Source organism: Populus euphratica, unplaced genomic scaffold (assembly GCF_000495115.2).
Source record: "Populus euphratica unplaced genomic scaffold, PopEup_1.0 scaffold2408.1, whole genome shotgun sequence".
NCBI classification, from domain to species: domain Eukaryota; kingdom Viridiplantae; phylum Streptophyta; class Magnoliopsida; order Malpighiales; family Salicaceae; genus Populus; species Populus euphratica.
This window is the reverse complement of record NW_011502235.1, coordinates 8,611-22,358: the sequence shown is the minus strand read 5'-3', so window position 1 is coordinate 22,358 and position 13,748 is coordinate 8,611. Positions and strand designations below refer to the sequence as shown.

General features: G+C 32.6%; 1 protein-coding gene across 4 annotated transcripts; it reads right to left on the bottom strand.

Annotated features, from left to right (window-relative positions):
- Positions 1 to 5,866: 5,866 nt before the first annotated feature.
- Positions 5,867 to 13,005, bottom strand: LOC105118985 (uncharacterized PKHD-type hydroxylase At1g22950-like). Of its 4 annotated transcripts, XM_011017056.1 has the most exons (10): positions 12,357 to 12,999; positions 11,447 to 11,494; positions 10,567 to 10,743; positions 10,318 to 10,468; positions 10,125 to 10,211; positions 9,540 to 9,664; positions 7,834 to 7,952; positions 7,210 to 7,321; positions 7,055 to 7,125; positions 5,867 to 6,345 (listed from the first exon to the last, which is right to left on the bottom strand). In XM_011017056.1, the coding sequence occupies exons 1-9, from the start codon at positions 12,618 to 12,620 to the stop codon at positions 7,090 to 7,092; spliced, it is 1,119 nt and encodes a 372-aa protein (XP_011015358.1). In that variant the 5' UTR covers positions 12,621 to 12,999; the 3' UTR covers positions 5,867 to 6,345; positions 7,055 to 7,089. The 4 variants fall into 4 exon arrangements, with proteins under 4 accessions (XP_011015358.1, XP_011015357.1, XP_011015359.1 ...); XM_011017055.1 differs by lacking the exon at positions 5,867 to 6,345 and having other exon boundaries at positions 6,799 to 7,125; positions 12,357 to 12,998; XM_011017058.1 differs by lacking the exons at positions 5,867 to 6,345; positions 7,055 to 7,125 and adding an exon at positions 7,609 to 7,652 and having other exon boundaries at positions 7,230 to 7,321; positions 12,357 to 13,005.
- Positions 13,006 to 13,748: the final 743 nt, after the last annotated feature.

The window sequence follows — 13,748 nt, the reverse complement described above, 5'->3', positions numbered from 1 at the left end:
ACAAAAAAAAAAAAAGATTACTGGATGTAGCTAGAATCGCAAGGCCCTTCGAAATGGTAAAAAAGAAGAAGCAAAGTTTGTGAAGACTTGGAAAGAGAACAAGTTGTACGGATTCTCCATTCCATTCTTATATCTTTACCACCAATATATGCTTGTGTTTGATCCAACTTTGTACGCAGCCGATACAAACAGCCTGTCAGGATCGGAAAGCAGTCCCCACGCACCATCGAAGATCACAGGATTCGAAAGCCAAATTCCCGTTATCTTTAAAATTCTAGATTTCAATGATTTGATGTAGCCGCTCGCACAACTTGGATCTCTTAAACAGCTCGTTCATTTAAATACAAAACTACCCTCGATCTGTGTATATATACATACATACATATATATTAATATTAAGGTTGTTGGTTATTAGATTAGGTTTATTTTACACATTATAAATGAATTTAGTTCAAATTATTAGAGGAGTTATTAAAAAATATAATAATCTTCTCTAATCATATATATAAAAGAACATAACTTGTATGAATAAATAGAAAATTTTCATTATTGGAAGAATATAATTTATTTTTTTTATCTTGATTATCTACCTTCACTTGATAAGATTTATAAAGATGTTTATATTATGAATCATCATTTTAATTTTAATAGTTAAAATAATATTAAAATAATTAATTTAAAAATAAAAAATTAAATTATCAATTTTTCTTTTCGATCTACAAAGACGAATAACAAGTAATTTTATTTTTTTTATCTACAAAGATGATAAAGGATATCAAATAATATTTAAACAGCAATATTTTAAATTATTTATGCATGTGAAATAATAACAATTGTAATAATGAAATCGACTTTATTTTTTAATTAAACTAGCTAATCATTTGTAGTTTGGAATATATTTTTTTATATAAAAAAACTAGTGATCTGACCTCTCCCGGAGGATCATTAAATCATTCTAATCAGTGATCTAGAAAAACAATGAAAAAGCCTGGTCAAATTATAGGTTGGAACGTGGAAAGCATCTAGTTAATTCAAACAACTAGAAGCACCGCGCATGGCATGCAGCTCTTGACTGCTGATTCTTAATTAAATATTCTTAATCATTTCTTCTACTTTAGTTAGGTCGTCATTATTGCTCTATATGTAAACAACATAATTAATTCTTCAACTTTTATGTGATAATAATAAAAAAAAAAATATCAAGTTGGGAAAAAAATATATATACACATGAAGGTAATTGGTGCTGCTTAATTTGAGAGAAAGGGGTCCCCTAATCGCTTGGTAAGTAAGAGTTCTGTCACCATAGATACCAACATGCATGTGATTAATAAAGTAATAGGTTAAGAGTTGGGGTGGGCGGTGGTGGGGGGAGGTTAAGACACATTCAGACGGGGACCGACCCTGTTGAGGGAGATTTTCCACGATCTCCGGTGACTTGCATCCAAATTAGAGAAACACTAAACAATGACGGAGAATTAAATCATGTTGATTAAAAAAAAGACATTACTAGAGACAAGAGCCTCAAGGGGGGTCATGATGCAATCTCCACTGCCCATAAAGATCCGCGTATCCTCCTTTAACACCTTTTTTTTTTTCATCTCTCAGGAATTCTGTTCACACTGTCAAATGGCCATGCTCGTACAAAAATCATCAAGGAAACAAACAAGCAAGTTACAAAAAGCTTCACTTACTAATCTATCTTCCTTTTGCCATTCAGGTGTTCTTGATTCTGTACTGGTTCTTCCCCTGTTTCATTTACTCGTGCAAGTATCATTTTTTTATTTTTAAAATCATCTTTGTTTAGTTTTCATTTAATTGTAGATTTCAGTTGTCATTAAATCATCCAGTTATATCCCATTATATCATAGCAAAATTAAATAAAAACAAGCTAGAAATATATCGTAAAGATAAATACATGATTAGTGGTTATATCCCATTATATCATAGCAAAATTAAATAAAAACAAGCTAGAAATAAATCGTAAAGATAGATACCTGGTTTTATATGTTTTACCTTTTCCAGGTTAAGCAATCTAACGGTCACAGATGGTTCATACAGGATTGGTGGTTAAGATTAGAAAGTGGAGGGCAGGGCTTGAAATCTTATAACGTTCATGAAAATAGATTTGGGATTAAATTGTGTAATGATTTCTATCTTCGCCTCTGTCCCAAGTGTCCTCTAAAAAAAAAAGGGAAGAGAGTTCACTCGCTTTTATCCCCGTGACGGGTAATTTTGAATTCTATCTCCATCTTAAGCTAAACAAGCATGATTATTTACATCCATCCTTGTCCTTTTGGTCCGACACTCCAAACCAAACACTGTCTGATGCATATGGTTTAATTTATCTAGACTGACTTCGTCATCATCAACGTTAATCGCGTCGTCGTCGTCGTTTGGGGGAGGCAAAGGTTGCATAGTTTTTAACCCGGGCCGCGGGACCATCATGTAGAGCATATTTAAAATTATTTACGAAATCAGGAGGGATTTTGACAAAGTCAGCGCCTTGGTTGCCTTCACGTGGTACATATTGAGCTAGAGACACTGCCATTCTCATTGAACAAGAAAACCAATGACATTAGCAAACATAAAGCATCCGAGATGGCACGCACAACTTCCCTACAACCAGTCTTCAAACCCAAAAGACCCATCAGATTATTAACTTTAAATACATCAGATCTTCTCTTGCTATTATATTCAATTTAGTGGTTAAACTTACGTCCCTTTTTGTTGATGTTAAGGTTTAAATATATTTGGGGTGTGACTGTAGTTATTTTTTAAAATATTTTTTATTTTAAAATTATTTTATTTTTATTTTTTAAAATTGGTATATTAAAAAATCTAAAATATATAAAATAAAAAATAAAAAATAATAATAACCCGCATTTCCAAGCGCTCGTGGAATAAATATGTGCCACCTATAATATATAAATATTATAAAAAAAAATTGTGAGAGTTTTCACTATAACTCTAAATATATATTGTTATAGATTGTGATAATAAAATTTATTTGGGTATGGTATATAATTAAAAGAATCACGATGATTTTTAGTATTGTCATGTTATCTTTTATATTATTTATTTAAAAATTTATTGGTGCATGTTACATACATCCCAATTAGTGGGCGATGTTCGTATTATTAAGGAGATATGCAAGATGCATCTCGACAGTCAAATCTAATTATTTATCGTCTAGACATATGCGCAAATATATTTTCTTCCACATCGTGCGATGCATATAAACATATCATGACTGGATTGTCATTGATTATAAATTACCTGTGTTTTTTCTTTCTCTTATCTCTCATGATAACTAAAATGCATATTTATCCTTTGTTTATTTATTGTTTGTTGTGGTCTATTTTAGTCGTCAAACCCAAGTGACGACTCTTGGATCTGGAATAGTTGGCAGACCTGGGAACTTATAAAAAATTAAAAAAATTAATTAAAATTTTGGTTTATGATACTTTAAAAATAATGTAATTTTTTTATAAAAAATAAAAAAATTATTTAGGATAGTTTAAATATTATTTTATAAAAAAATCAATTAAAATACATATTCATCCTCTATTTATTTATTGTTTGTTTCGATTTGATATAGCTGCCAAACCTAAGGGGCGGCTCTTCGGGCTATAGAAAAACCTTAAAACCAAGGAGCCTATAAAATATTGAAAAAGTAAAATAAAATTTATATTTATGATACTTTAAGGATAGTGTAAATTTTTTTATAAAAAATAAAAATTATTTATAAAAAATTATTTAGGTTAGTTTAAATATTTTATAAAAAAATTAACTAGAATCTTTGTTTATGATACTTTAAAGATAGTTTAAATATTTTTTTAATAAAAAATAATATATATATTAGAATTTCTATTTAGAATATTTCAATATAATTTAAACAATTTTTATAAAAAATAAAAAAATAATTAACATTTTTGTTTCAAATACTTTTATGCTAGTTTAAATATTTTTTTATAAACAATAAAAATAATTTATTAAAAAATTAATTATAATTTTTTTAGGATACTTCAATAAGAATTTAAATATATATTTTATATAAAATATTTAATTAAACATGATAGTTAGGCTCAAGCATTACTTAGACCTAGCATAATATTAAGATTTAATATACTTAGATCTGTGGTGATTATCAGATTTTTTTGAGTTTGTTATGGCTGTCAAAGGTTTAGAAAATCTAGTATTAAGATAAGATTTATATTATTTGAGTTTGGTATTAATATTACTAAATATTTTCTAATATTTTTTTTTAAAAAAATTATATTTTAAAAAAATTATTACCATAATATATACTAAAATATCTATACCAAAATAAATATCAAGGCCTTATCGGAAGCGTATTCGTGCTCAATGGTGGGACCAAAAAAGGTTGGGATTTCTGGGAAAGGTAGGTTCCGCTCCAGTCCCCTGACTGACTTGACGAGCTGCCAATTAGTATCATCACACGCGGCAATAGGTTATGAAAACCAGGGTACACCAGGTGTTAGTCGAGTGTAAAACCATTGCAAATGCACTGCACGCTGTGTGAAGCTACCGAAACCATGTTAGGAGTTTGACAGCCATGCACTAATAATCCGTTATTAGTCTAAAATCCCATGACAACGTCCATCCAAACATGTTTGGTTAACGTTTTCGAAATCGTATTTTTTTATTTAAAATTATTTTTGTGTTTTTTTTTATCATATTAGAATATTTATTTATTGAGGAAAAGAAGGCTAGGACCCCGCAAAACACGCTACGAACATCAAGTCTTTCTTAGGTGCAAGGGCAACAACTTCTGACCTAAGTGCTTATTAATTATTTATTTTCCTTCACAGAGGTGAAGGGTCTTTGACACCACTTAAGTTACGGCAAGAAAGAGAAACATTAAACAGAGGCTTAAAAAGGATAGCTCGGTCCCGATGTGGAAAGACAAAGAATGTTGACAAAACAAGCGGTCCATTCTCTCACTCCAACAAAATTAATTAACTTTTTATGGCATTTGCCAACATATTGCGTTTGAAGAAATCAAAGATAGATCATGAACTTGTCCATTAGCTCATAGAAGAGTCCAGATTCAATTTGGTTGATCATAATGACGATAGTGCCACTAATAATGACATGAAAGAACTAAACCTTGATTCCGTCACAGAAGTGATTAGATTATAACCTAAATTAAAAGGATAGAGCGACGAGCTGGAAGCTTTGTATAAATGAAATCATCTGGGATATACTGCGAGAAGTTTTGGGAGTCCAGAAGATTCTTAAACAACTCGGCATTGGAGACAGATTGGTAGGCCTACCAGCATAAAAATTGCGGGGAGAGAGAGGGGTTGGTGTACTTGGGGGCCACGAGAGAAAAACAGCTATAAATCAAGCAAGAGAATCGAAAAAAATTAGATATAAATACAAAAATGGCCGCATTTTTATCCAAAGTATCTTTCGTTTATGAGCGTTTATTAATCATGCTATTGCGTTAATTAACAAAGTTAGAAGAAAAATAAAATGCTTATAATATTTTTCAGGGGAAAAGGAGAGGAGGGAGGGGCGGGTAGGGGAGAGACAAAGGAGGAGGAGGAGGAAGAGACAAAGGTGAGAGACGAGGATGTAGAAGGAAGCAATGGTTGTTGCATCGGTGGAGAAAAGATAAAAGGAAAGGAGATGGGTGGAGGGAGAAATGAAAGGGAAGGAGACAGGAGAAAAAGGGAAACTTCTTGGCGATTCAATGTTTTACACGAAATTGAAAATTTTGAATGAATAAAAGGAAGGTATTTTAAGCTAAAATAGAGTTAGTGATACCTCAACAGTTCAGTAACGGTAACCTTAACGCGAGCTATAAACGAACTTTTTTTTTTAAAAAAAGGACTATTTATATAGCTTCTTGAAACCATAATTTACTCATAAAAAAAATACACTAGTCTATACAGTGAAAATAGTACAAATACGATAAGGCATCTACGTACACATATCACATGCACGGATTGATTTTCTTTTTACACAGAAACCTGAAAATTCATCATATTTCACAAGGGTTCAGTCAGTCAGAACAGTACAAGGTTTCTCGTAAAAGACATGGATGAATCGGTGCAAGCTCGCTCGCCCAAAATTAAACTCAGTTTATCCGGAAGAAGTCCTGGAATATTATTCTCTGTACACCAATGGACACCTTTTTAGTAACAGAAAAAGGCCAAATACAACTGGTGGCCGTCCAAGTGTCTTCATCCGTATTTTTCCATGGCCAAGACACCAAACCTGCCGTACCCTTCATGGACCACTACTACGAGATCAAAGTTCGAATTATTCTTCCCTAGTGGCCATGGAAAAACACTGGGATGAAAAGAAGCCAGCAACCTGCAAGGGGAAAGGTAAAAAAACGAGCCCTCCTCTTTTATATCATAACATAAGACACAGCAAGTCAGACAAAAAATTTTATGCACTGGGCAAATCAGACACTAAATACTGCCATGCCTTCTTCTAAATAGACGTGCAAACAGGTCTAACTGTGTTTTTGCAGTCAGCAGCAAAGAAGCACAATAACGGTAGGAAAAAAGGCCTGTTGAAAGATCATCTGCCGCAAGCAAGTCCCGTGAGAGCGTCTACCTGTTTGAAGCACAGTTTGGACCGTGGTACAGGATGGAGAATTTGGTGGGGCTTAGCACCGTATACCAAAGTATAAATTCCAAGAGAGTTGTACAATGACAAAGGATGCTAGGTCATGGTCATTGATTATAGTTCTACTTTAACCCCTAACTGAATTATCTTATAAAGTTCTCGCATGAAAAAGAATGCTAGGTAGAATATAGGATTTTAACTAGAACATTTTTCTTCTTGTATGATTGCATTGCACCAGAGATTAGTGCATACTTCAATTTTGAAAGCAAATAAGACAACATTGCATTAGACAGATTTCAATCCAACTTGGAAAGAGAGAATACAAGATGCACCCTTCATTAATAACCAACAAAAGCCTCGGACAACTTTAACACAAAAGGACTGAAACAGCAAGAACGAAGAAAGAAAGAATTGCCACTTGGCAAGGGTGAGAAATCTGCTATCTTACAGCTTCACAAGCAAAACTTGAGAGAAATTAATGACTCAAGATGCAGATATACCATCCCTCTTCAGCAATTCCTACAAAAGCAGATATCAAAAGATTAGTGTATAGGAACTGATGCAATTTCTTCAACCTATTCATCTTTACATCACAACATATACCAGTTTGGTAGCAGCAACTGACAGATGTTGTCTTTCTTTTTTCTCACGTCGGCAATCTCCACACCAGCTGGAAAAATCATTTTGATGTTTCTTCAGCTCTCGAAAAACTGAACTGAAAAGTATTAAAAATAGCAAAGAAAAAAAATTAAGGACAGACAATTCAGCAAACAGCTTGAACTTCAATGCTACCAAAGCACCAAACCACTAAGAGCAAAATAAGATAAAGTTTGCAGCTCTCACGCAAGACAGCATTAACAAAAATTAACTTCCTCTATATTTCTGCTCATCTAAACCATGAAGCGCATTGTCTCATCCTCTAAGCCCCAACATGCGGCATTTAGAGTGTTTGTTTTATAGTTATTTCATAAGGTAGAATTAGAAAATTAGCTAGTATTATACCTCTGATTTCAAGGTTTGCATTTCAATCCCGGTCAATGCAGTAACTGTATTGGGAAGGAATCATGAATGGATGTTAAAAGGAACCCTGAGAATTAAATTCTCTGAGATTCCATGCTAGTTCAAAACTATGTCACCACTGCGACAAAGAAGTTGCACCTAAAGTGGAGCCCTTTTATGCAAAAGAGGGGATGCTAAGTGCAAGAACAAAGGAGAGGAAAAAGATACCTTCTGCACCATATAACTAAGTTGACCCGGTGCCCAGAAATAGTCGCTCTTGCACCATGCCGATGGCGACCTCGATGAAGAACTGCTCGTCCCGGAATGTGGGCATAATCAAAAACCTCCTATTCAGAATAAGGTGAATAAAAAACCCCAAATCACATAAAGCTCTAGTTACCTAAAATTTTTCAACAATCTAAAATTTCCTGTCATAAAGGAACAAAAATACCCATTAGAAAAGAAGGCGGCTCTAATTAGTTAAAATTTCCTTTTTACCCTTCTCTCTCTAGATTAATAAATAAAGTCTCATCCTACCGAGCATCTTGAACAATTCCAGAAAACAAGGAGCACACAACCATTAGCTTAAACTAGTTGCCATGCCCGCACGCTGCCGTAGGTTTATAGCATGTTTGTGCAATCCAAAATGTTTTCATAAAATATTAAACTACAAAGCTAAATTTTCAACCAACTTAATATTAAAAAAATAAAATAGATAGATAATTTTGAAAAAAATCATAAAAAATAAAAGGAAAAAAAATCATGTAGGGAAACACTATAGCAATCTATAGTGTTTCACGAGGAAATATACAGTTATAAATTTCAATCAGCTCAATATTAAAAACAATAAAATTAATAAAGATAATTTTCAAAAAAATTGTAACAAAAAAAATTATATGGCGAAACACTTTAGCAATTAACAGTATTTAAAAAAAACTATAAAGCTAAATTTTCAACCAGCTCAGTATGAAAAAAATAAATTCGACAAAGATAATTTTGAAAAAAAATCGATAAAAAAACATGCAAGGAAACACTATAGTAAGAAAAAATCATGTAGGGAAATACTATAGCAATCCACAATGTTTTTTTTCAAGAAAAAAACTACAAAACTAAATTATCAACCAGCTCAATATGAAAAAAAAAACTAAAATTGACAGACAATTCTAGATAAAAAAACAAAGAAAAAAAAAAACCAAATGGAAAAACATTGTAGCAATCAACTGTGTTCTAAAAAAAAAATTATAAAGCTAAATTCTCAACGAGTTCAATATTAAAAAAATAAAATCGACAAAAACAATTTAAAAAAAATCACAAAAAAAAGAAAACAATTTTAGGGGAAAAAAACAAAAATAAAAATAAAAAATAAAGAAAACAAATGTGGGGAAAGCTAAAACTGAATTCTCAATCAGCTCAATATTAAAAAAAAATCAAGAAATAATTTTGAAAAAAAAACATGTGGAGAAATATTGTAGTAAAACAAAAACCATGTGGGGGAAATATTGTAGCAATTTACAATGTTTTTTTAATAAAAAAAACTACAAAGTTAAATCCTCTACCAGCTCAATATGAAAGGAAAAAAAAGACAAAAAGGACCTTTCGAGAAAAAAATCATAAAAAGAGAGAAAAAAATCATATAGAAAATAATTGACAGCTAAATGACAGCTAATTCATAGCAATTCATAATTTTTTTTTTTAAATGACAGCTAAATTCTCAACCAGATCAATATTAGAAAGAAATCAGCAAAAATAATTTTAAAAAAATATATAATTTAAAAAAAAAAACAGAAGTAAATCAATAATTTTAAGAAAACTTCGTAAGGAAACTGAAAACTTGAATGAAATACCACTACATGTCAGGCCAGCATAATATAGACAAAAGAAAAGGCACTGCCTCGAGTTAATCTGCAGCACTCTGATCCTGAAAATTAAGATACCTCTGATTGGGTTTCTGTATTCACATGTTTATCGCATCGAACACCACGAAAGAACAAATCTCCACCATAAAATTGCTCACCCAAGCAAACATTCAAGGTAATTTCAGAATCATCAACATGGAAACCTACAAAGAAGGATTTAAGGCAATCAAATAAAAGCAAAGTGGAAAAAAGGGGAGGAGAAGGGGGGAAATTACTCTTTTGATGCTAGTGATTGAAAGCTTCTCAAAAGAAAAATAGTGATAGAGAGGCAAAGGCAAAACATTAACTAGCAGCTGAGAAACTGAAACCATTTTCAGGAAATAAATGACATCAACAATGATTCAAACAACCAAGTGTAAGCATTGATGTGAGATGTAGGTCCTATCCAACTAACAAGTACTAAGAATGTGGAAAAAAATTCATGCAGTGCTTTTGGAACATAAGAATCAAAACAGCGATGAGAAAAGGGCCAGGTCTTTGTAGCTTCTTTTAGTTCCATTCACTACTGAATGATAGGAGATGGATGTAACAGGCCGGACAAATTATTATTATTCATAGAGACAGATGGCATTATCAAAAGGAAGTTTTAAAGTAAGCACCTACCAAGCTCAATATCCCTATTCACTCCGTATTCAACAACAAAACCATGGTGAGAATCCAGAGTTAATCCACCCACCTCAGGAAAGAGAACTGCATAGAAATAAGAACACCAAAATAAGCTTTTGCTATATTTATAAATGCTAGTTGTGAGTTATAATTTATAAGCACAGAGCCTTATTGAATAGAGACACATCACCTCTAGACATGGGACATATATAGCCATCCATCAACTTGTTAAGCATGGTTTCCAGTCCAAAGTCATCAAGAACAACACCATATTTGTTCATAGTGTTCGGACAAATTATATGGAACCTTTGATCATGCACCCATCTTTCCATGCTTTCTACCTAAGCAATCAAAACGTTGCAAGAAAATGCAGACTAAGATACAAGAAAAAAACATGCTATTTACACACAAAAAAATGACAAGAAGAGTAAGATAAAACCTCAGCCATCAACATTTCACAGAACTTTGGCTGAAATATTTCAAATGTATAAACTCCTGGTGTAGGCTCCACCATTATGCGTTTGAAACTCTCTTCTGAGTTCTCACTGATTGCTTTGAGAAATGACGGAACAAAGAAATTCGCAGCATTCATAGTATACAGCTCCTTATGTCTAGGCTGTGAAAAGAATTTCAAATGGTTATAAACTGAAAGTAAAAAAAGGACTGGAAACTAATGTCAGAACATGAAAATTGAAACGGTTCCATGGAGATTAAGATCTCGTCTAATTTGGTAAATAATTTGCACTTGTCATTCAGTTTATAACCATCAGTGATTCAGCTGTGAGAGAATGGATGCAATGCCAGCTATTATGAAAGCATTTTCCGTTTTTAAAGAGAAGGGTAAGTGTCTACATAAACATTGACATTATAGGCAGTGGGAGAAACTTCTGCACTCAGATAGTGTTCCTGTTAATGAACACAGGTTTATACTAAAAAAGGAATGCTAGGAATGACAAAAATCATAAAATCAGTCTGATGTCGAAAAGACCATAGACAAACATAAAACCTGGTAAATAAGGATACATTAGATATGAGCATAAGACTTCTGAATTGAAAGAGAAAGGGGAAAAAAAACAGATGAGAGAGAAAATTGTATTGATAACTAAATAGAATTACAAAAGCAGAGCAAGTCATCCTCCCAAATACAAAAGGAAAAGAAATATCATAAAGGAGCAGCCCAATTCTTCTTATCAGCTAAAGGAACTCCCCTAAAAGCACCCGAAGCATAAGACCAAAGAAAAGGGAAAACTATCCTATCCCATGTGCAACAATTGTCTCAAAGTTTACTTCACAATAAAAATTTCATAAATGAAATGTACCTCATAGTTTGATAGAATCTGCTGTCTGTACTTTCGATGCTTTTGAACCTGCCAGTTTGCATCAGAAATCAGTGATAACAGTATGACCATTTAGAAAAGAAAAGGAACGGACATGATAAGACAAATAACTAGAACTAGATAGCTGCATCAAAATTTCTGGCAATGCATTGATTCTCACTGTACTGTTAGCAGTTCAGGATGTTGTGAACCTACATGGAAACAATCATGTCAAGTATCAATTAAAGATTGGTGAGAGAAGATTATCATCTCAACCTTTATTTTACACAATGTTTAAGTATTAGTATGCCCCCAAAAGATGGTTTCTCGTCAAAATAAAAATAAAAATCTCAAAGCTCAACTTCAACCACATCATGATGACTGTAAAATAGACAGACAAACAAGGTGACATCAAGAAAAATCTAGCAGCTTTGAGGTAGTGATTGATTTTCAAAGTGTTTTTCACTTGAAAATGCATCAATACAATGTTTTTGGTTTTTTTAAAAATTCATTTTTAACATCAGCATATCTAAACTATCATTAAAAAAACACTAAAAAAATTAATTTTAAGAGAAAAAATCATTTTTTTTGAAAAGCAAGCAAACAGGGTCTTAATCCAATTCTAACTCGTACTTGTAATAATCAACTCTGCGCATGAAGAAACGGATTATCTCCCAAATTACACAAATAATTTTCTGAAATTCAATTTTCAACATCATGGAAATAAAGAACACGCATTTCCATAGACTATTGGAGAGAGACGTGCCATTGAGAAACCGAGAAGGGCCACGAATATAGCAACATTTGTTTATGTTTCCCTAAATCACTTGTAGATAACGAATGAAATCTAAGTATACTTGTGTCAATAAATCCAATTTGTATAAATAATAAAAAAGTGAAGGAGGAGGCATACGCGAGTGTGTTCACCCTGAGGAGAGTAGCGAGTCAGAATGTCACTCAGGAAGTGGACTTTACGATCACGCGGCAAATTGAGCATGTTAGGTGGCAAGTACCGCTCTAGAGAGCTAAAGAGGAGAGGACTGTAATCCAATTGCATGTCCTCGTAGCTCTCCGGGTTGTGCTCCTTGTTCTCGAACGGTATCAGCCTTTGCGTTGACGGCAATTCGACGCCGTTCCCATTCTCCCTCGCTTTTTCAGTCGCGTCATCTGTAGACATTTTTCAAACAATAAATATATGCATATAAATCCGTTTTGAGAGAGGAATTAGGGTTTGTGGATGTTGAAGGGGGTGGTTTGTGCTGCAGGTTGCGGTTTGTATTTTTTTTGTTGGTTGTTGTGGTCGTCGTCTACCTCCTCCTCCTCCTCCTGGATGACGTTGACGATGGTTGGGGAATCAGTTCTGCCCGGGCCCACCTTCCAGTTTGGCCCGGAAACTTAAAAATGAAAGAATTTCGATCTGAGTGAGAAGGAACGAGCAAGTGCAGGTTTTGTTTGGGGTTTTGGATAGCGCTCCAGTAAAGACTGAGGGGCCCGATTGTGACTCTCAGTGGCGAAAAAATCACTTGGGAGTCCCTTCACAGTTACCGTTTAGTCAAATCAATACTTCCACGCATAATCTGATCGTGCTTGACCGTCTACTGTCACTGGTGAGTTATGTGATCGAACCTTGTGGGTGACTAGCTTGATAGACTTGACAATAATAGGTTATTTGTAAATATATCACTCTTTTAGGGTTGAAGTGGTACGTGACACTCTTCGAACTAACCTATTTTTTTAAATATAAAAATGATATCAAGACAATGTAAATATTATAGAAAGAAGAGAAAGAAAATGAGATCATGGTCATTAATTTGAAAGTGTTTAATAAGCTCTGCTCATTTAATAATATAATTAGAAAATAACATATTGATAATAAATAAAGTGAAAAATATAATAAAGATTTGATGTTAATATTATAAAACCATATCTTTATAATATTTATAAAATATCTTGGTAATCTTATTTATTAATAAAATAAAAAATAATTGAAAACAAGATAACTACATAAAAAGAAAAGGAAAAAAAATATTAATTCCAAATGAATAAAATAATAATAATAAAATTAAAAAAATAATTTTAAAAAATAATTACAGTTCGAGTCATCACATAAGTGAGTTATTAAAAAATAAATCAAAGGAACCAAGCAAGATAATTTTTTATCATTCAACTTGGATGAAAAATCAAATTAAATCTATAACCTACTAGTGGGATTAGAATAACTCTGTGAAAATCATACTTAATAAAATTATGAAGTTTAGCCTTCTTATTAGCCTAATATTAAAAGAAAAATGTTGAAAAAATATTA